At 40.7% G+C, this 22,848-nt stretch overlaps 1 protein-coding gene across 4 annotated transcripts in view; it reads left to right on the plus strand.

The window, feature by feature from the left end:
- Positions 1-22,848, plus strand: part of DZIP1 (DAZ interacting zinc finger protein 1) — a 63,834-nt gene that overhangs the window by 35,127 nt on the left and 5,859 nt on the right. For 2 of the 4 annotated variants that reach the window (XM_076009335.1, XM_076009336.1), the window contains exons 14-19: positions 2,941-2,997; positions 9,711-9,770; positions 16,996-17,138; positions 20,611-20,773; positions 21,075-21,204; positions 21,828-21,881. In XM_076009335.1, coding sequence (XP_075865450.1) covers positions 2,941-2,997; positions 9,711-9,770; positions 16,996-17,138; positions 20,611-20,773; positions 21,075-21,204; positions 21,828-21,881 — 607 coding nt within the window. The remainder of the gene's footprint in view (positions 1-2,940; positions 2,998-9,710; positions 9,771-16,995; positions 17,139-20,610; positions 20,774-21,074; positions 21,205-21,827; positions 21,882-22,848) is intronic. The other 2 variants (XM_076009338.1, XM_076009337.1) reach the window with 2 other exon arrangements.

A 22,848-nucleotide genomic window follows, 5' to 3' on the forward strand; every position in this document is an offset into this window, starting at 1 on the left:
GCCGAAGGACATTAATGGGCACGTTTTGGAATTTGGCACAATTGACTAGAAAACGCTAACGTTTTAACTGCTTGGTTTTTTCAGGTGCTTCTTGAAGCTTCTTTTTTTTTTTTTTCTCCTTGGAGATAGAGTCTCATTGTGTCACGCAGGCTGGAGTGCAGTGGAGCAATCATGCCTCACTGCAACCTCCAGTTCCTGGCCTCAAGTGATCTTTCCACCTTGGCCTCCCAAAGTGCTGGCATTACAGGCCGTGAGCTGAGGTGCCCGGCCCCTTGAAGCTTCTTGAGGTTGCTTCTTGAAGCTAAAGAGGTTGGGAGGTGATGGGGAGTTTCAGTGCTAAGAGTAGAGCTGAGGGGAGAGGAGAAGCTGGACTTAAACATATCTTATGAAATTAAAAATACACCTTTCAGAGAAGGATGGAACAGCACAAAGATTATTTAAGCAAAAAAATCTTCATCAGCTAACTAAACTCAATTATACAAGCAAAAAAAATACCCAAGCTCTATTTAGTGAAGGTGGTTTTTCTCCAGGCGGGGTGTTCAAAGCCCCTGGAGGTATGCAAAATGATCTGTTGGAATACAGGAAAGAAATTATTAGAAGTTCTTTTTTTTTTTTTTTTTTGAGACAGAGTCTCACTTTGTTGCCCAGGCTAGAGTGAGTGCCGTGGCGTCAGCCTGGCTCACAGCAACCTCAATCTCCGGGGCTCAGTGATCCTACTGCCTCAGCCTCCCGAGTAGCTGGGACTACAGGCATGCGCCACCATGCCCGGCTAATTTTTTGTATATATATTTTTAGTTGGTCAATTAATTTATTTCTATTTTTGGTAGAGACGGGGTCTCGCTCAGGCTGGTTTCGAACTCCTAACCTTGAGCAATCCGCCCGCCTCGGCCTCCCAAAGTGCTAGGATTACAGGCATGAGCCACCACGCCCGGCCTAGAAGTTCTTTTTACATATTAAAAAGAATCTTATCCTTTTAAAATTTTCAAAAAACTTTTTTCCGTTTTAAAATGTAATATTATTTACATCATAGTGTATGTAGAATTTATTTAAATAAAATACGTGTATATTGGGGGTAATTTTTACGGACTGGAGCATATGGTCAAAAAAATATGGATGCCATTAGCTCTAGAGAATTCCAGGGGGGAAAAGGCCCATAGACAGGGTCACTTCACAAGTGGGATCTCTGTGCATTGTGATGAGTAGGCAAGAAACGGTGGTTGGCATGTCCCCATTTCTCCTCCCAGCATGGAAAAGGATCTAAGAGTCAAGGCCCTAGTGATGGCAGGGAAATGTCTCTTTGCTTAAAAGAAAACACACATGCTCTAAGATGTTAAGATCAGACAATCCAAATCACAAAGTGAAAGAGACAGCTTAAGTGATATACAACAAATCAAACCCCATACCCAGCAAAAGGAAGGGTCTGTAATGTCTAATGTGGGGCAGATATGATAACACCTGTTCACCCACCAATCCGTATGCCATCGGTGATTTAGACACTAGTCCGTCATTCTAGACCTGATTTATTACCTCTTCCTTAACAAGGGAATGAATTTGGTAGTTTAGGAAGAAGGCCTGGTTGTGATCAATTTTAACAAGATTAGCTTTTAATTCTGCAAGCTGGAATAATATCTATATCAGAAATAGTTAATATTCTGGTTTTTCTTTTTTCCTGTAAAGGGCTGGGTAGTAACAGTTTTAGGCCTCACAGGCTAGATGGTCCATTTTGCAGCTACTCAACTTTGCTGTTGTCAGTGCAAAATCATCCGTAGACAATATTTAAATGAATGAGCTTGGCTGTGTCCCAAGAAAAACAGGCAGTGGGCTGGGTATGTCCCACGGGCTATAGTTTGCCAACCGTGTTCTAGATTATACAAGTTGCAAATGGGTTTGAAAGCCATATTTCCAGAGGTTATTAGCAATTTACAAACAGGAGTCAAACACTTTCACTGGTAGTCATTGTAATAACAAAAAAATGTATGCCTATCGAAGTAGCTGGGGTTTGTGGCCAGTATCTTTTAAGGTAGGATTAGAATTAAAGGTCTATTTTAACAAACTAGAGAAAGTGGCAGTAAACTAAAAGACAAGTGTTGTTTAGTGAAAACAGACTGGACAACATAATAGCCCTCAGTTAAGAATTGTCAAATATTGGAAGAGGGGCTGTGGAATCTAATTTTCTGGAGAAAATTTAAGATAGAGAGCGGTTAGTCTTACTTAAATCAGGTAAGCTCTTCTCTAAAGGCTGTGGCTGAATTAATGTCTTCACCTGGTGTCTTCTAGCCCAGGGATTGGAATACTTTCAAAATCGGGGTATCGTGCCTGAATGTTCATCGCAGCATTATTCATATTAGCCAGAAAGTGGAAGTAACCTAAATGTCCATCAGCTAATGAACAGATAAATAAAATGTAGTCTATTCAAACAGTGAAATGTCATTTGGCCATAAAAATACATGCTGCAATATGGATGAACCTGGAAAACTAGTGAGAGAAGCCACACACACAAGGGGCCAAGTCACACATATTGTGTGATTCCATTTACTATATGAAACATCCAGAACAGGCAAATTCACAGAGATGGAAAGTAGATTAATCCATTGCCATGGACTGGTGAGGGGAAAGAAATGAGATGTGATGGCTAATGGGGACAGGTGTTTTGGGGGTAGTGTGATGAAAATGTTCTAAAATTTGATAGCAGTTATGGTTGCACAGCTCTGAGAATACACTGAATTGAATATTTTTAAAGGGTGAATTATATCTCAATAAAGCTATTATTAAAAATTGGTTTAGGGTAGTTATGTACTATCTTTGTCGTTTGAAACATCTGTCCCTTATGGTCTGTTATGTATCTTGACTAATTTGAGGAGTATTTGGTTATCATCATGTTCGGATGCTTGCACTTTAATTATGGAAGCTGTGAGCTTTTTCTTTTTTGTGCTGTTTCAGTGAATGCCCCCGCCCTGCCGACTTTGGAAGCTAAATCAAGTCTAGCGATGGCACATGGTAGGTTTTCAGCATTTTATGTGCACTTGCCACTCTGAGTTAGATAACTTATTAACCAAAAGCACTTTTGTTGGGGGTAATTATGTAAAACAGGAAGCATTTTAGTGATTGCAAAACAATTATTAAAACTGCAGTCTTCATGTGTAATATTACTGTAAACTAAACATACCTACCAAAAGTCATAAAGTATAAAATGCATATATTGCCAGACTCACAAATAGGAATTTTACCTTTGAGTAGTACTTTGATTACGATTTTTGTGGAAAATAGTAGGTATTGGGCAAGAATGAGGGTGACCTGCTACTAGACCAGCCAACCAGCCCTGCCACAGGGCATATGTGGTTGTTTTTATAACTTTCAGTGTGGCAGCAAGTCACCTTCTTTAAACAAACAGTTTCAAAGATTGGTTGTTGGGAAAATCTAGAAAAGACATGTGATGGAAACCAAAGGAAATAAGTAGGAACCACTGGATGAAATCACTGCCAGGATTCGGTTCTTGGACCAGATCAAAAGGGTGATAATTGCTATTAACAAGATCCAGTAGATGGGGTGGATATTTGTAGCCATACTTCGCTTTTTACACAGTTGAAGTGCTTACAGTTTTCATAGTATGTTCTTCAATATGTTGTTTTCCTGTACTCTGCTGTATGTTACAAATGAATTAAGATGGGAAGAGGACCATCTTTTTCCTGTCTCACTTACAGATGGTCTGGAATCTTAATGATTACTACACTTTAATTTTTGGCCTTTTAAAAGGTTAGACTTCAATCCGTGATCTAATTGGTCAGTGTAGTAGGACTTTTTGTCTTCTTAAATATTGTGGTCTTTAGTAATAATCCTAATTCTTTTTACTCATGTCTGACTTTTGAAGTGTTTATTGCATCTTATTTTTTTTTTCTAAGACCATTTCAGGCAGATCATTTGTCTTAAGTATATGATCACAATATGTACTGTATAAATTCTCCACACATTGGATCTTCTTATTTACAAGTGTTTAGAACATGCAGTTTTTTCCCTTTGGACCAGGAACAGAGATAAAATGCACATTGGACATATATAAATTAGCTTTAATATTGAATATACAAGGAAGTTATCTCTGGCAATTCATTCTGTATTCATATTATTTCATGTCAGTTCTAAAACCTCTCAGTTGCCTCCTTTTTGAGGTTTGATTTTTATAAAGCATTGCTGGCCTCTTTCCTTTTGTATTTCAAGTGTATTTTAGTTTCTTTTCCTTTTTTTCCCCCTACTTTATTATTGTTAGCCTTCTTATATGACATTATAAAAGGTCCATATTTTGTTTGTCATATATTTTTGTTGCTAAACAAAGGACAACACCGAGTCAGTATGTTAAGCTGTCTGGGGTTAATTCGAGAGTCCTGGCAAATGTATCATTTCTAAAGCATGGGTTCCATGTAGACCCTGGCCCGATTGACCCAGGGCTGCACAAATCAGTCATGCCCCCTTCCTGGCATCCGCTGGGATTGAAGTGCTAGTTTTAAATGCCAGCCAGACCTGGCACAGGGCCTACAGCCCTTGGATGGAGATCAAAGCTGATTCGTGAGCATCTCCGTGGCAGGAGCTAGGAGGGGACTAGGCCAGGGCCAGCCGACGTCCCCCACCCAGCCAGGCCAGCTTCCCCAGGGCAGTGAGGGCAGGGAGGTCAGTCATGGGTTGCTTAGCGTTCCTGAAGCTGGTTACCCTCCATCCTTTGTCCACATCTCAAAGCTTGACGAGGTTCTTCACCATGAAAAATGTGATTCCTCACCGCTTTAGGTCGGGTTCCCTGGGAAACAGCCTCCGAGGCAGAGGTTTACAGTTGGGAGGTTTACTGGGAGATGCCATTCAGACAGCACTTGGGAGGGACATTGAACCTGGATTGGGAGAAAGGGACACTGAACCCAGACACAGCTGCAGAGGAGGTTTCCACCGACCCTGCTCGAGAGCTGCAGAGCTGGGCTGGGCACTTCGGACTGTCTGTGTTCGGACACAGGCTGTCCCAAGGAGAGGACAGCTGCTCCCTTCAGCTGAGGGCAGTGCATGGAAGGGACGCCACTGTCAGCTGCCAGGAGCCAACACTGCCAGCACTGCTGTCCTGAGGGGATCTGGGTAAAAATGGGGGGCTCTGATCGCTCCCCTGCTTCGACTTTGCTGCCCCAGCTGAACAACAGAGGCAGTGAGTTCCGATGCTAAGGCCGTCGACAGGATGACACGCAGGTTCTGGAGAAAATAAACAGTCGTGCTCGACTGCCATCCACTACTGTAGGTTTTTCCTGGGAAAAACCTCAAAGTCATTTTTTAGTAGTACTTTCACCCCGGGAGAACGCTTTGCTCATGGAGTTGTGCCTAAATTGTGGCATTACAGTGCCCAGAAAATCAAGTATACTTTGTCGTTGTTAAACTGACCCACACACCCGTCGCTTGGGGTTACCTTGCCTGAGAACGTTGTCCCCTTTTAGAGTGGCCAGGCAAAATGACCGTCTTCTTTTAGCACTGAGGATGCAAAATAATCACTTTTTCCAAAGCCTCTGGGCACCACTAGGTTCTACCTGCACGTAGAGCTCTGCTTTAATTAGGTCTATAAATTGTGAAGGGTTTATGTATGCCTGACTTTAATTGTACAGCTAGGACAAGAGCCGCAAAAACTAGAAATTAGAAATGGGAAAGCTGCCCTGAGCCTTTAAGAATGTCATAATTGCTTTCCAAAAGGAAGAAACATTTCTATTAGACTTTTTAATTATGATGTTTTGTTCACAAAGTAAATATTTCACATCTTGAAATAATGGAATCCTAATACAGGACGGGTGCGGTGGCTCACGCCTGTAATCCTAGCACTCTGGGAGGCCGAGAAGGGTGGATCGCTCAAGGTCAGGAGTTCGAAACCAGCCTGAGCAAGAGTGAGACCCCGTCTCTACTATAAATAGAAAAGAATTAATTGGTCAACTAAAAACATATAGAAAAAATTAGCCGGGCATGGTGGCGCATGCCTGTAGTACCAGCTACTCGGGACTGCAGTAGGCAGAAGGATTGCTTGAGTCCAGGAGTTTGAGGTTGCTACAGTTCGGGCAATAGAGTTCTGGTGTTGTGGCTCTTACTAGGAAGAAGGGTGGCTTCTCCCTCTGAGTGCCATCGGCCCGAACAGAGCTACAGAAGCGGGGTGGGGCCCACTGAAAAGAAGTCTTAGTCTTAGACCCTCAAAAGGAGAATGGGGCTGATCCCTGCCAGGTGACCCTGTTTACATGCGGTCACACGAGGAAATGTTTGGATGTGGCTGACATCCTCGGTATATGTCCCAGGAAAGTTCAGAAGAATCTTAAACAGGAGTTAAAATGCCACTTGTCACTATGCCGTTTCTCCAGTGGTGTCCCGCCCCTTTCCGCCTGCCTTCCTTCACGGACCGCTGGGCAGTGGTGGATAGCTGTGGGCCACCCCTGTGTGCAAGGCCAAGGCTGGGCACGACCGAGACACAGAAATGATCAGAAGCAGAGTCTGCCCCCAAAGAACTTACAGTCTCTAAAGGAGACCAGATGCTTATGATTATGGTGCAAGGTGAGAGCCATTGATAAACAAAATGAGTATCCGAGCAAGGGAGAGATTTGCTCCACTTAGGGGATCCGGATCAGCTGGCATTTGGCCAGTTGAGCTGAGTAGGAGGTGACATGTCAGGATGGCATCCTAGGCAAAGCAAACAGTAAAAGGAAAAGGAATCAGGAAGGCGCGAGATGTGAACTAGCCGTACAAAGTCATTACTTGGCTGAGCAGAGACAATGCAGAAGAGATTTGAGGGAAGTAAGGTTGGTCAAGGCCGTTCTTGGCAGCCATTGAGTGCCAGATTGCTGCTGTCCGTTATTTGTGCAGTGTGTAGCTGCTGAATGTTCTTGAGTCTGGGCATGCAGAACTGGAGAGCTGGGATGTGGGAATCCAAGCTGGGGAGTGATTGACGGCCAGGACGAGGGGAGGGACAAAACATGGCGCACTCCCATAACGGGTGGATGGCGGTGGCATTTGGAGAAGTCAGGAAGACAAGCCTAGGGAGTGCCAGGAGGGAGCTTATTGCCTCATGGTCAAGAATCTGAACTTTGGAAGCAGACAGTCTGGATTCACAGCCGACTCATGAAGCTTCGGGTTTAGGTGGCCTTGCCTGCCCAGTGGGGAGAACGGTGGTGGCTCCTTCAGTGGGCTGTTGTGAGGTCCCATGAGGCAGGAGCCACTGAAGAAGGAAACGCCGGGCACATCTGGCTGCTAGGGCAGGGATGGGGAAGTCCAGCCAGAGGCCAGCCAGTGGGGAAAAGGGTGAGGTGAGGGAGAGGTCTGGGAGCCTTTCTTCTGCAGGTGATAGTAGGAGAGTGGTGTAAGGATTTTTCTGGAAGCCTCAGTACAGATCTCAGCTCAGGACAGAAGCTGGGACTTTGGGAGGCTAGACCGGTGGCTTACAAAGCATGACAATGGCAGGCCCTTCCTACCCCACATGGGACATCTGCCTGCTTGTTTGGGGTTTGGGGGTTTGATCAATGTCACTTCCCCAGTCCTGCGTTTTAAGAGCCAGGTTCAGGAATCTACCCTTCTCCCAGAACTCCCCCTGTGCACACAGAAGGAAACAGGTCAGAACTTTGCCAGTTTTTCCCACCTCTAGAGAAATAAGTCGTAGGAATAGCCCTGTAATATAATGATATGTGTATGACAATTTTGTGAAGATTTTATTAAAATTTTCTTCATAACCTTATTTTTGTCATTTCCATAAAGCATAATAAAATACAAACCATGTGACTTTTTAAAAACTGAAATTAGTTGTCCTCCTCAAATCTCTATTTTCAGCAGTTCAAGCTAGTAAAATAATGTATTGGTATAATTTTACTCGAGGCTGAATGACAAATTTGAAAAGCACATTTTTGTGTTCAGCGTTACAGTATAATACCTGGATGGGCTTAAATGTTCCTTTATGGGGCCATGTCCACATTTCAAAAATATTCTATAAGTGACAAAGATCTTTTGCACTTGTTCCCGTGTGTCTTAAAAGACTCATTTCAAGCATTCAGTTGATGAGTGAGAAATTTTAAGCTGGTCTCCTACTTAGTAATAGGCTATGTTCCAGAAGTTCATTTGAAAGCAGTTTAAAACGCATTTCTCCCATACAGCCCACGTTAGACACATTGACTAGGTCGCTGGGCAAGATATAAGAACCTATTTATATATACCTAAATCAGTCTGCTCATCTATCTATTATCTATCTAAAATAGAATACTAGAAACATCCTTTAATAAATTAAAAATCAAGCCTTCAAAGCAGGAGGCATTAATTCTTAGATACTTATAAGCCCTTCGATCTCTGTCAGTGTTGGCTGTCTTTACCCTGGCCCATTGCCCACTTGGGGGGTCTGTGGTAGAGTGGAATATCCTCCACCTTGGCGTGGAAGGTGGAAAGCTAGTGGGGAGGTGCCTTATGTCAGTCTCCAAGCTGAAAGTGAGTGAACCACACACCCATAAGCCAGCCTTGCTAGTTGCATTTTATCCCATGTCTAATGCTTGACCGCCATCATTAAACCTTCACCCAAAACTTGACCTTCCCCACGAAGGAAATGCCCTTCCCTTGATAGGCTGGGGTTTGGTGTTATTAATGCTGCCAGCAGGGTCCTTGTGTATGCATATAACATTTCCCTGGGAAATGTCACCCCAGGGACCTTATCTCCCAGTAGTTGCTGTTGTGGGGTGAGATTGGGAAGAGTCCTCCTTCCTCTGCCCAGAAGTGGGGTCAGGGCCTTTTTCAGCCCACAGCCTTGCCCTGGCAGCTCTCCAGGAGCAGACTGGGTCTTGAAAGACAGGCTAGGGATGTGCAGGTGTGTAAGAATGGCCCCTAGTCTTGCAGCCAACCTCTCACCTGTCCTCAGCTATTTATCTTCTTGGTCCTATCACTTGAAGACCCTGGGGTTAGTGCTGGGGGCAGGAAGTAAGTGGGAATCCCAGGGCCTCAGGAATTTTTAAATTTTTTTTGTAATCAAAATATTTTCATCAATTTTCTATTTAGCCACTTGATCAAAATATTTTATAGGCCGGGCGTGGTGGCTCACGCCTGTAATCCTAGCACTCTGGGAGGCCGAGGCGGGCGGATTGCTCAAGGTCAGGAGTTCGAGACCAGCCTGAGCAAGAGCGAGACCCTGTCTCTACTATAAATAGAAAGAAATTAATTGGCCAACTAATATATATGGAAAAAATTAGCCGGGCATGGTGGTGCATGCCTGTAGTCCCAGCTACTCGGGAGGCTGAGGCAGCAGGATTGCTTGAGCCCAGGAGATTGAGGTTGCTGTGAGGTAGGCTGACACCACGGCACTCACTGTAGCCTGGGCAACAAAGTGAGACTCTGTGTCAAAAAAAAAAAAAAAAATTTTATAAGTGACAAAGATCTTTTGAACTTGTGCCTTTGTGCCTTAAAAGACTCATTCCAAGCATTCAGTTCATGAGTGAGAAACTTTAACTTAAATTATTTAAAAATATAATTTCCTCAGAGTGGAGTTAATGGAAAATACATAGAAATAGAAGATACCGTGAAACAGTGACCAGCTTTAACTGATTGCCTCAATATTTTTCTACTAGTAAATTATTGCTTTTTAGGCATGATTAACATACCATAGAATTATATCTTTGAAATTGTTTGAAAGGAAACCAATGTCACTTTGCTACTGTCCTGTTTGTACGATTCTTACTTTTCTTCGTTAACAGAACAGGCATTCTCATCGCACATTCTGGAACCAATAGAAGAACTTTCAGAGGAAGAAAAAGGTAACAAAAGTCTTGATCAGAGTTTGCCTGTGTAGATTATATGCCAAAATCCAAGCCTTGAAAATACAAGCCAGTTATTAAGAAAGACATTTAGGTTTGGATTTTATTTTCAACCTATATAGCATTCTGTTGTCTTAGTCCCTTGATACTCTGTTATATTTTCCTCTGTTTTACTGTATTCTTATGCAAACAGATGAAATAAGAAATTTCCTGTGTCGGAGGAAATTGAAAAAAAATTTGAGTCTTTGTTTCAATGCAGATACTTTCTGATAAGTTGACAAACATGTGTTGCATACCAGATGTAAGGAAAATATTTGTATCACAGTGGTGATTTCTCATACTCTGACTCTGAAACAAGTGTATGAAGTGTTCGTTTTCAAATTATTTTTAATAGCAAGAAAAGCATAATGTCTAAGCTCTGGATGTGGAATATTTATGTGCAAAATAATATATTTATGATAGAAATTGGGAGTTGTTACAAGTTTTGGGAGATAATTAAAATTATTGTTACTGCTTATTGTATTGACAGCTCTAAAAATTATTTTCTTTAAAAATTAATTTTTGAAGTCTGTGAAAAAATTTTTAATTGTAAGTATTTTCTTTCAGACGTGGTGGCTCATGCCTGAAATCCCAGCACTTTGGGAGGCTGGGGCAGGAGGATTGATCGAAGCCAGGAGTTTGAGACCAGCCTGGGCAACATAGCAAGATCCCATCTCTAAAAATTAAAATAAAAATATTAACCGGGTGTGGTGGTGTGTGCCTGTATACTTAGCTACTTGGGAGACTGAGGTGGGAGGATCGCTTGAGCCCAAGAGTTGAGATTACAGTGAGCTATGATCAAGCCACTGCACTCCAGCCTGGGATAGGAAGAGAACCCATCTCTAAAATAACAAAAATAAATACATTTTTTTAAAAGCATTTTCTAAAGCTAGACTTGTAGATACTGAAAACAATTACATTTGAATCAGTTTATGATAATTTTTTCTTATAAATAATAATAATAATTTACCATATATCACTTCTTTAGGAGAAAGCAAATTGTCAGTAATTACGTGGGTTCTGGTTTTACGATTTTTGTTAGAAGAAGTAAAATTATATGTTCTAATATGTAAACTCTTAATATTTGTTATAAGTATTTCTACGCTCTTTAGACATTTACCAACATTTTAAAATTTTTAACAAGGTTACAAATTGAGAATTGACTAAATCAAGCATATTAACATCTTTTTTTTTTGAGATGGGATCTTACTATGTCTCCCAAGATGGTCTCAAACTCCTGGGTTTAAGTGATTCTCCTGCCTCAGCCTCCCAATTAGCTGATATTATAGGCCCATGCCACCTCACCGGGCATATTAATATCTATAAGATGTATATTTTCAAGTTTAGTCTTGCTATTAGTCCTCAATACCTTTTTGATATTTTTAATGGGATTTGTTTATTTTGCTTCCACATATCTTTGCAATTTTTCTTGACTTTCTATATTTTAGACAGATTATTTAGTTTAGAATTTCTGGAAGGCCGAGGCAGGTGGATTGCTCGAGGTCAGGAGTTCAAAACCATCCTGACAAAAGCAAGACCCCGTGTCTATTATAAATAGAAAGAAATTAATTGGCCAACTAATATATATAGAAAAAATTAGCCGGACATGGTGACGCATGCCTGTAGTCCCAGCTACCTGGGAAGCTAAAGCAGGAAGATTGCTTGAGCCCAGGAGTTTGAGGTTGCTGTGAGCTAGGCTGACACATCGGCTCTCACTGTAGCCTGGGCAACAAAGTGAGACTCTGTCTCAAAAAAAAAAAAAAAAAAAAAGAATAGAATTTCATATCTTCCTGTCCAAGTAGTTGCTCATAGTTGGCACTGATTTTGACGAGTATTGTTTCAGTTGCTTCATTTCTTTCTATTAAATAACTTCTTTATAATTGCTGTTCTAATGTTTTTAGAAACCGGTTTCTTTCAGAAACAAGACTGTAGGTACATTAAATTACTAAAGGTACTTTAAATTACTAAATTACTAAAGCTTAAAAAAAAGGTTGTTGAGGGAAATTTAGAGTTATTCTGATGAGCATAACTTTAAAAGATATTGTCGCCCTGTTATGAAATGCCGGGCCTTGTCCCGTTGTCAAGGAAAGAAGGAGCTGGTGGTCGTTGGCAAATACTTCCAGCGCCTTAAAGACGCCACAGCCCAGGTGTCAAATGGGATGTCTGCAGGCTAAATCCATTCCACAGATGCTGACTTATTTGAGGCCACACCATTGGCAACTATTATACAATTGATCGCCCATATTTAAATATCAGAATATTTCACAAGAGTATCCTAATGTCTGACTTCTCTTGAAAAACTGGAAACCCTGAGAGTACGGTCCACTTAGCAACATTTAGCAGGGCTGAGTTGCAGTCACCGGCTGTAGAAGCCGCCTCGAGTTGCCGTAGTCCTCCTCAATTCATTTTGCCCCACGTTGCCTTCTTTGCTTATGTAGGCATGTGAGTTTGTGAGCCGGGTGGATGAAGGGGAATAGTGCTTAACAAGTAGTGTCTTTAAGCTATTTTCAAACATCCTTGTTGGTTTCCCAGAAACAGGATGAAAAAATCCTACCCTATTTGAGTTCTGAATAATGACACATCATTTTACTTGCAAGTAACTTGCTTCCTCTCTCCTACATACATATCATTTATTCATGTCCAAGACATAAAAATCCCTTCGCCTTTGAAGAATCTGTGAAATGTGTCAGAAGGTTCATAGGGAGGGTCACATAATTTTGAAGCTGGAACTTCATTCAGGTCATGTAGTTCACACTCATTTTGAAAACGAGTCAGTGAAGGTTCCAAGAGAAATCATGATTTGCCTACCGTCACCCAGAGCGGTCTCCTGACTTTCAGTTCCAGGTTCCACCCACTGCATCCCTCTGCCTGTGCTTTTAGAGTTCCTCCACCAAATATATATGAGACAGGAATTCGGGATCATTGACAGCAAAACCATCACTGGTGGCTGCCACATTTGGGAGACTGGAAGAGACAATAATCCTTGCCCCCCTCTCTGTGTTCGGACACAGCTCTCGTGGGAGACAGGAGGGTGCTGAGAACCAGGAACAATGCCCTAGGAACCATGTGCACTGCACGCCACAGAAAGCAGTGACTGCATCCTCCTCATGCCTCCATGGGGCCAGCATGCTGACAGCAGATTAATTGCCATCAATAAATTCCTCAGCTTTAGCTAACATTATGCAGATAAATGCCTGTAAAGCTAAACTTTGGCAGTGGTTTGCAAAATACCATGGCTGTGACTTAGAAGTAACTTACATGTGCATATTAACTTACATGTACTTGCTTTTTTTTTTTTTTTTTTGAGACAGAGTCTCACTTTGTTGCCCAGGCTAGAGTGAGTGCTGTGGCGTCAGCCTAGCTCACAGCAAACTCAAACTTCTGGGCTCAAGCAATCCTGCTGCCTCAGCCTCCTGAGTAGCTGGGACTACAGGCATGTGCCACCATGCCTGGCTAATTTTTTTCTATATATTTTTAGTTGGCCAATTAATTTATTTCTATTTTTAGTAGAAACGAGGGTCTTGCTGTTGCTCAGGCTGATCTCGAACTCCTGACCTTGAGTGATCCGCCCGCCTCGGCCTTTCCAGAGTGCTAGGATTACAGGCGTGAGCCACTGCGCCCGGCCACATACTTGCTTTTTGACAATTGTGTAGAGGCATTCTCTATCCTGCTGTTTTATAGGATATTAAAATGTGAGGGCCAGAAGGGATTTTAGAGGCCATTTTATTTTTCAGAAACTTGAAACATAGGGATTAGGAGGCTTCTCCAGGTGGTTGAGTTTAGTTAGTGACAGGGCTGGAATAAAAGCCCAGGTTTTCTGCTTTCTGTAGCTTAATGGAAAGAACGAGTAGATAAAGGGAAGCAGTGTGGGCTGTGCAGGACCAGCTAGGTGGCCTTTGGGGAAGCCCTGGTGCCTCTCTGGTTTTGGTATCCTCCTTTGAAAAATGAGGTTTATTACCAGATGATCGATAAATTCCCTTCTGACTCAAAAACTCTGTTATTTTTTAATTTGCTTTGCGCTACAACTGTTTGCTTACCCTAACTGGTGTGTTGTTTTTCTGATACAACTGATCACATGTGTGGGCTATTGTGCATTAAACTGGCCATCTGCTTGCATGTGTTTTAAAATTTTTCTTTGAAGGAAATGCTAATCTCTATAAAGTTTTGTCTCATTGGTCTTGGTGAGCAATGTGTGCTTTAAACTCTTGAGCTGTGGTTGGTTTTCAAGTGATTAATTCCACCTCTACATAAAAACTTTATTTTTCTCTGTCCACTCTACATTCTTTCTCTTGCTTTTGTTGGCCAGTCCCAGCCTGGTAAGAATCTTTACTGAGGGTGTTCTAATTATTCATAAATAGTTTCCCAAAGCAAGCGCCAACATATAAAGCGAATTTGAAGACAGAAGGAAATGTTTAATCTACCACCATTGGGAGGGACCTAGTCATCAGAATGAACTTGTCATCAGGGTTGAGGATGACCATGACCATATCAGCAAATGAATTCAACTGATAGCAAAGGCCTTACAAGTCTTTTAAACTGTAGCCAAGTCCTTGTAGGCATCACTTGACCCCATATTCCAGAGTAAACAGGGCTTGGAGCCTCTATTTAGGCTGTGATTCTTTGTATTCCCTTTATTACCTGAGCTACTGGCCAAAGAATTATCTTTGCACACTCAGGGTGTGGGGGGGGTGTCATGGAGGCACCATGACTTCCAGCCTCTCTCTTGGTGCTTCTTTATAATCTGAGCCCCAGACAGTTGCAGGCTTGATGGCCAACAGAAGCCAAAGCCAGCAGCACCATGGCTACAGCTAAGATTTTGATGGATTGTCCTTTCCTAGGACAGAAGTGCTTTTTTTGGTGGTTTCAGAATATTTGCAAACACTGGTGGCTAAATAGCAGCATGAATGCTGAGAAAATAAAATTTAAGATTACTTCTGACTTTTACTCATGTATAATCATATGCAATTTTATAATTTTCAGTTTAGCAAAATGTAATAGCAAAGTATAGAAAAGTACCTTTTTTTTTGAGACAGGGTCTTTCTCTGTTGCCCAAGCTGGAGTGCAGTGGCACAGTCATAGCTCACCATAACCTTGAACTCCTGGGCTCAAGTGATCCTCCTACCTCAGCTTCCCAAGTAGCTAGGACTACAGGCATGTGCCACCACGATCACCTAATTTTTAAATTTTTTGTAGAGGCGTGGTCTTGCTGTGTTGCCCAGGCTGGTCTCGAACTCCTGGCTTCAAGAAATTCTCTCACCTTGTACTCCCAAACTGCTGGGATTATGGGTGTGAGCCACTGTGCCCAGCCTAGAAAAGTATCTTTATGGAGAATTTTTTTAATTCTATTTGATGTACAAATAATAATTTGACTAATTTTACTTTCAGTAAAGCCGATTTTAATTTAATCAGAATATTTTTTACCACTGGAAGAATTGAACTGGTAATTAGAAAACATCTTTTTCTTTCCTTTTCTTTCTTTTTTTTTGAGACAGGGTCTCACTTTGTTGCCCAGGCTAGAGTGAGTGCCGTGGCATCAGCCTAGCTCACAGCAACCTCAAACTCCTGGGCTCAAGGGATCCTCCTGCTTCAGCCTCCCAAGTAGCTGGGACTACGGGCATGCGCCACCATGCCCAGCTAATTTTTTGTATATATATTTTTAGTTGGTCAATTAATTTATTTCTATTTTTAGTAGAGATGAGGTCTTGCTCAAGCTGGTTTTGAACTCCTGACCTCGAGCAATCCTCCCGCCTCAGCTTCCCAGAGTGCTAGGATTACAGGCGTGAGCCACCGCACCCGGCTTAGAAAACATCTTAAACAAAAAGGCATTTTGTTGAAAATCTTCTGCAAGTCCAAGTGCTACAGGTTCTAAAACTCCCATCTGCTGAGATGATCAAGCTAGTAGAAGGGAAAGCTCAGCTGGCTTGCAGCCCCACACCTAGGGAATGGCATTTGATGCCACCTTTATTGGGAAAATGCCCCCATTGGAGACTGAACTCCAAAATGATAGTGCAGTTACTACATTTCCCCTATATCTGCCTTTGGATATTCACTATGTCCCTGAACCGCCAAGCACTGGGTCTTATTAATCAAGTCTTTCCTTTCCTTAGACATAAGGAAGGGCTCAGGTTTTCAAAGGTTATTCCATCACCCTCCTTCTCCAAGCTCTCTTGAACTTGAAGTTTGTTTTTTTTTAGTAGGGACTAAAAGAGGAATAGGGATGGAAAACTGAGAATATGGCCTGTTGTTATTTTTGGCTTCTTTGTTTTTAATTATAGGTTGTTTTAAACAAATATACTTTTCCTTAGACTTTTTGTTCACCTCCATTTCATTTGGGTAAATATATTAAGGGGGATAATAATTTTCACATTTTGAATTTTTATATATACTTAGCTTCTACTAAACTTATTACTTAAAAACTTTTAATTTTCTTTTTTTGTTTTGAGACAGCTTTGTTGCCCAGGCTAGAGTGAGTGCCGTGGCATCAGCCTAGCTCACAGCAACCTCAAACTCCTGGGCTCAAGCAATCCTGCTGCCTCAGCCTCCCGAGTAGCTGGGACTACAGGCATGCACCACCATGCCCGGCTAATTTTTTTTTCTATATCTATTAGTTGGCCAATTAATTTCTTTCTATTTTTAGTAGAGACAGGGTCTCCCTGTTGCTAAGGGTAGTTTCGAACTCCTGACCTCGAGCAATCCGACCGCCTCGGCCTCCCAGAGAGCTAGGATTACAGGCGTGAGCCACCGCGCCCGGCTAAAACTTTTAATTATTTAAAATAAATTGGATTTTTTCTTCATAAGATGATACATAAATTCTAACTGATCTTAGAGATGAATTTTTCAGGAAATAGTGAAATAATTCTAGTGATAAAACATTAAACTTTGAAATATTTTTTTTCATTATGCTTCTGTACATGTTTCTTATTTATCTAGTTATAATTCGGCTAGGTGACCAAGACTCTTTAAAGACACTGAAGTTTTGAAGCAGACTTAATATAGTTTTAAAAGCTACATTACTTAAGCATTATATATTGTGCTGAATGACAAAAATATCCTGAAACTTAAAAACATTACAAATGCTCACTTGCTGTTTAAAAGTTGTGCTTTGCTATTTTCTGCTTAGAGATTTAATGTATTCGTTTAATTCTTTTTAAACACATTTTTTTTTTAAAAAAAAAACTTATTTCAGGAAGGGAAAATGAACAGAAATCAAGTAGCAACAAAATGCATTTAAGGAAAGCTTTGAAGATTAACCCCACCCTCACTAAGGAAGTAAAAACAATCTTGGAACAGACCTTGGTGGAGAAACTGGAAACCTTTGGGATTAATGCGGTACGTTCATTCATTTTTTGGAACACTTGCTAATTTTGTTATATTTTGTTTTCTGAATCCGAAAACAATCCAAGAAAAGAAGGCACATCAGTTCTGCCCACATTTGGAGACCAGAGGTTAATGCAACTTACTTTATTTATCAGACACTTAAATGGCATTCACTGTGTGCCTGGCACATACCTAAAACCTTAATAAATATTAATGTGTTTAAATGCAGAAACAAATCTCTGAAATAAGTGACATTATTATCTTGACATTTTACAGAAAGGTTAAGTAACTTGATTAAGATCACATGGCTAGCGATGAAGGAGCCAGGGTTGTGTCTAGGCGGTCACAGTGCTGCTTACTGTGACCCAAATCCCCAAATCATTGCGTATTACACAATCAGTACTTCGTAAATACATGTTGAATGAGTAGATGAATTGTATTTCATATTGTTTCCAGATTGAATAATTTTGATACATCATATTACATGTAAATTTTCTGCTTTTTACATTTTTATTGACATATACAAAATGCATAAATCTTAACTGAACAACTTGATGAATTTATATACCTGTATATATGTAAGTATCTATATAGGCACGTGTGCACATATGTACGTGTATACAAAGTATGTGAACACATATGTATGCATGGGCATACACATGTGGACATGAACATGTATACATGAGTACATGTATATATCCATGTGTATGTGAGGATACCTGTGTATACATGTGTGTATGTGTGTGTGTGTACACATTTGTGTGTATATATGTATGTATACACATGGATGTGCATATGAGTATATAGTTGTATGTGTGGATATGGATGTTTTGTGTGTATACAAGCTTGTATACTTACATGTATACATACAGATTTGTATGTATATGGATGCATGTATGAGAGAGAGAGAGATCTGTAACCAGCACCCAGATGATGAGACTGGACATTTTCAACACTCTAGAAGACTCTCATCTTTTCCTAGTCAATATCACCCCTAACTTCCCAACCAGAGGTAGAGTATTCTGACTTGGTTTTGCTTATTCTTGAACCTCATATAAGAGGAAACATACATTGTGTAGTATTTTGTATCTTGCTTTTTTTGTTTATGATTTTGTCTGTATGAGCCATACCTATTGTTTCATGTAGCAATAATTTGTTCTTTATTTATTATATTGTAGTATTCTATCGTATGAATATACTGCAACTTATCTCTTCTGCTGATGGACATTTGGGTTTCCCATTTGGGGCTCTTCTTGGCTATTAATGGTTGCACATGTGTTTTGGTGGACATGGTATGCATTTCTTTTTCTTAGCTGTATATCTAGGAATGAAATTGCTGGGTCAAAGAGTAGGTATATGTTTGGTATAATAGGCACTGCTCAGTAGTTTTCCAAAGTGTTTGTACCATTCACACTATCTCTAACAGTGAATAAGAGTTTAGTTGACCCACATCTTTCATCAACTCTTAATGTTGTCAGTCTTTTAAATTTCCACATAGATTCTTTGTAGGTGGGTTTTGACCACCCTTGGAGCAGTGGAAAGGAAAGATATTCATGAAATGTTCCTATGCAGACCGTATCTTAAAACTATAGTTTTTCATGTTGGTTTTTTGCATATAGTTTGGGTTTTAATTTTAATTGGGACAATTCCTTTTATACTAAGACTATAAAAACTTTCTATATTGTTTTCTAATGCTTGGAGAGGTTTTTTGTTTTGTTTTTTGGTCTATCTGGGCTCTACGAGGTTTGGAAACAGTGATTTGGAGATCTAACTTATTTATAGTTGGATCAGTTGTCCCATTATGATTTGTTGAATAATCCATCCTTTATTTATTTGGATTGACACTTTTATCATATAGGAAATTCCTATATATATTTGGCTTTGTTTTTGAACTTTCAACTGTTTCACTTTTTCTTTGTATTCCTTTGCCCACGCTATACTGATTTAATTACAGTAGCTTTGTCCGGTACTTTAATATCTTCTATAGGCCATGCTTTCTTCATTGGTCTTCTTATTTCAAAAATTGCTTGGCAGTTCTTCCATATTTTGTTTTCCAATGAACTTTAGGAACAACTCTCCAGGTCCAGAAGAACCTCATTGGGATTCTGATTGGAATTGCTTTAAATTTTGTATATTAATCAGGAAGGATTGACATTTGTACAGTATTAGGTCTTACCATCAGCCACATAGTATATGAACACAGGCATGAAACAAGTGATCCCACAGACAGATGGTAGATCTCTGATGATAGATTGTGTGACTTGAAATGAAGGGAAAATAAAGGGGATTGATTGAATAACTGAGGTCAGAGAAAACTTCTTGGAGGTGGCATTTAATCTGATGATGGAGATTTCTGTCCTGGGCAACTGGGTAGGTGGTGAGGCCACTCCCTGGGACAGGGAAGGCTGATGGAGGGGTGGGGAATGGGAGTGAAAATGAAAGACAGGTGTGTGTGTGTGAGAGAGACACTATTATTAAATAAACAGCCCTTTGGCTAGTTTTCTTCTGTCTAGGTTCCCACCAAATCCAGGTGAATTTTCTCAAATTATCTCCTTAACTATGCTACTTTCATAATTGAAAGTCATCCCTGGGCTGGGTGTGGTGGCTCACGCCTGTAATCCTAGCACTCTGGGAGGCCGAGGCGGGTGGATCGCTCGAGGTCAGGAGTTCACAACCAGTCTGAGTGAGACCCCCCGTCTTTACCACAAATAGAAATTAATTGACCAACTAAAAACATATATACAAAAAATTAGCTGGGCATGGTGGCGCATGCCTGTAGTCCCAGCTATTTGGGAGGCTGAGGCAGTAGGATCGCTTGAGCCCAGGAGATTGAGGTTGCTGTGAGCTAGGCTGACGCCACAGCACTCACTCTAGCCTGGACAACAAAGTGAGACTCTGTCTCAAAAAAAAAGAAAGTCATCTCTGGTGACTTTCTTTTCTCTGTGGAATAACCTTTCAGCTTTTCGAGTGGGCATTTAGCCTCCATTTCTGGTTTCATCACCCAGACTTTGTAGCATTAGTGTATAAGACGTGCTTGCCTATTTCCGCCTCAGCGCCTACCTTTCCCACAAGGTGTCCCTGCGTGATCCGGACCCATCTGGAAATCCCCCTTGTTTCTACTTGTTTGGCCCCACCCATCCCTCAGGGCACATCTCAGCCTCCCCCTTCAGCCTTCTCTGGCCACCAAGGCCTCTGATGGCTTTCCTCTGGTCTCTGTGAACCCATTTGGTCCTTATCACATGGCCTTGCATTATTGACCAACAAGTCATAATCAGTCATATATACACCGTATGTGCCTGGCTGCACTGTGGGCTCCTTTGGGGCCAGGCCAGTGTGTGATATGTTAGGGCATCCCTCACCTTACACATGCAGCTGGAACCAAGTAAGGACAGACTGAAACATTAACATAGTTAATGCTAACATATGCCCATGAAATGAAAAACACCCCAGGATCAGTGATTAACTTAACGTCTTATTCCTTTAGGATATACGTGGTATTCCAACTGATCACTTGAATAAAGTGCTGAGAAGTGTGGAATTAGCCAGACACGAGGTAGAAAAACACATACCTAACATTCAGCAAATTCGAGAACTCATTGAACATCAGGTCTGCTGTAAAATGGAGGAGAGACTCTTACTCTCTTCAGGTACGCCAGTTACCCACTGCCATTTCATTGCTGCATATGGGAGCTTAAGTTAACAACCTTTTCATAATTTTAAATGATTTTGGCACTTCATTGACAACTCTCTTACCATTTGCACTATTAAATGCTGGGTCTTGGATTTTGTTTTTACATTAAAACAAACTCCTAGAGTCTGGGCTGCAAACCCTAGCAATGGACTTGTTTGTTTCCATGGCAGCATAGACAATATTGTACTGTTTACTGTTATTTTTCACTTACTAATCATAAAGGCGATGGAAACTCAGAAATGTCGCTACTATTCCAGATAAGCACAGTGTTTCTCAAATGGATACCCTTTCAACTGGAGAAGTACCCAAACCGATACCACTTCCTCCCAAAAGCAGACAACTGACTAGACAAAGACCTGTTTTTACAGATAGGACATCTGTTCCAAAGTGAGTATTTTCAGCCCTAAAATTTTGTTGTTGTTGTTGTTAATGTTTGTCTTAGGCAGCCTAGGCTGCCATAACAAAATACCATAGACTGAGTGGCTTAAACAATAGTAATTTATTTTCTCATCATTCTGGAGGCTGGAAATCAGGGAGCAGGGTGCCAGCAGGGGTGGGTTTTGGTGAGGGCTCTCTTTTTGCCTTGTAGACAGCCACCCTCTTGCTGGTCTCCACATGGTAGAGAGAGAGAGTAAGATCTGGTCCCTCTTCCCCTTCTTATAAGGGTACTAATCCTGTCATGGGGGGCTCAACTTCATGACCTCATCTAACTAAAACTAATTACTTCCCAAAGACCCCAACCCCAGACACTAACACATTGGAGGTCAGATCTTCAGCATATGAATTGGAGGTAAGAGAGAAACAGATGAGTCCATAACAGTGTTTGGCCCAACTGAAAAATCACACTTGTAATTCCTACTAGTTCTATTGTTGACGCTGGGAGACATGTTGCTGTGCTCCCTCTTTAGCATATATTCAAAGCAAAAATCATCAATTCCATAGAAATTTATGTTAAATCATATTATTATTCATTCATGCAGTCTGGAAATATTTTTTCTGTTGTTTTTTAGAAATAAGAAAAATGTCATGGAAGATCATTTTCCCAGAAAGCCTTCAAATATTACGTGAGTACTAGTCAGTGCGTGTGTGCGTGGGGGGGGGGGTATTTTAAAAATTCTTTCCACTGAACATTCCTTTCATTGTAAAGCAGTATGATCATTGTGGTTGATTGAGCCATAATTATTATATTAATTAATCATAATGAATTTGTGATTCCTTTGTGATGTGTTTTTTGTGATTTGTCTTTGTTTCTTTATCAGTTATTACATAAGTCATTAGCACTTAACCACATTGCAGCCTCCATTAAGAAGAGAGACCAGAGTGACCTAGTCACCCCTCCCCCACCCTTACCTCCCCACCCTTACTTCAAGTGGTTTCTCAGTAAGCACGTTAAAATCAAATGGCTGATGTTGAGTTTTAATGACCGGATCCATGATAGCATAAATTTGTTTCAGATGATATAATCTTTTAGTGTTCTGGCTCCTTGTGGAAGTTGATAATAATCCTAGTATATTCTCTTGGGTTCCCTTAGGATACTAAGACTCTAGCTCAGTGGCTTATCACCTGTGTGCCACTGGTTCAGCTGATTATTGTTTCAAGCCTGCTTTCTTATCCATGATATGGTATAAGTCTCAATTTTCTTATCTGTAATAGGGATTTATGCTGCCTTTTTCACAGGATAATTCTACAAATTAAATGAGAATATATGAAAAGGGCTTGGTTCAGTGCTTGGCACTTGTAGGTACTCAATAAATTATAGGTATATTATTGTTATTAACTATGAGTAGGACTAATTTTGTCATAATTGAATTTCTTGATGCTATAAATGTCTCTTCATTGAGGCATTGTATAGTAGAGACAATAAATAATGATTCATCCTGCAAAAGCACTTTTCATGTACATAATCTTATGGGAAGGACTTTATTTCATGGGATGTAGTTTGAATCAATATTTACAAGATTGACACGTTTGGAATTTAGGTGTTCAATAAATCTTCTTTAAATGAACAAATACTGCTCTGAACTTCTATTT

The sequence above is a fragment of the Microcebus murinus genome, chromosome 13 (assembly GCF_040939455.1).
Source record: "Microcebus murinus isolate Inina chromosome 13, M.murinus_Inina_mat1.0, whole genome shotgun sequence".
Taxonomy (NCBI): Eukaryota; Metazoa; Chordata; class Mammalia; order Primates; family Cheirogaleidae; genus Microcebus; species Microcebus murinus.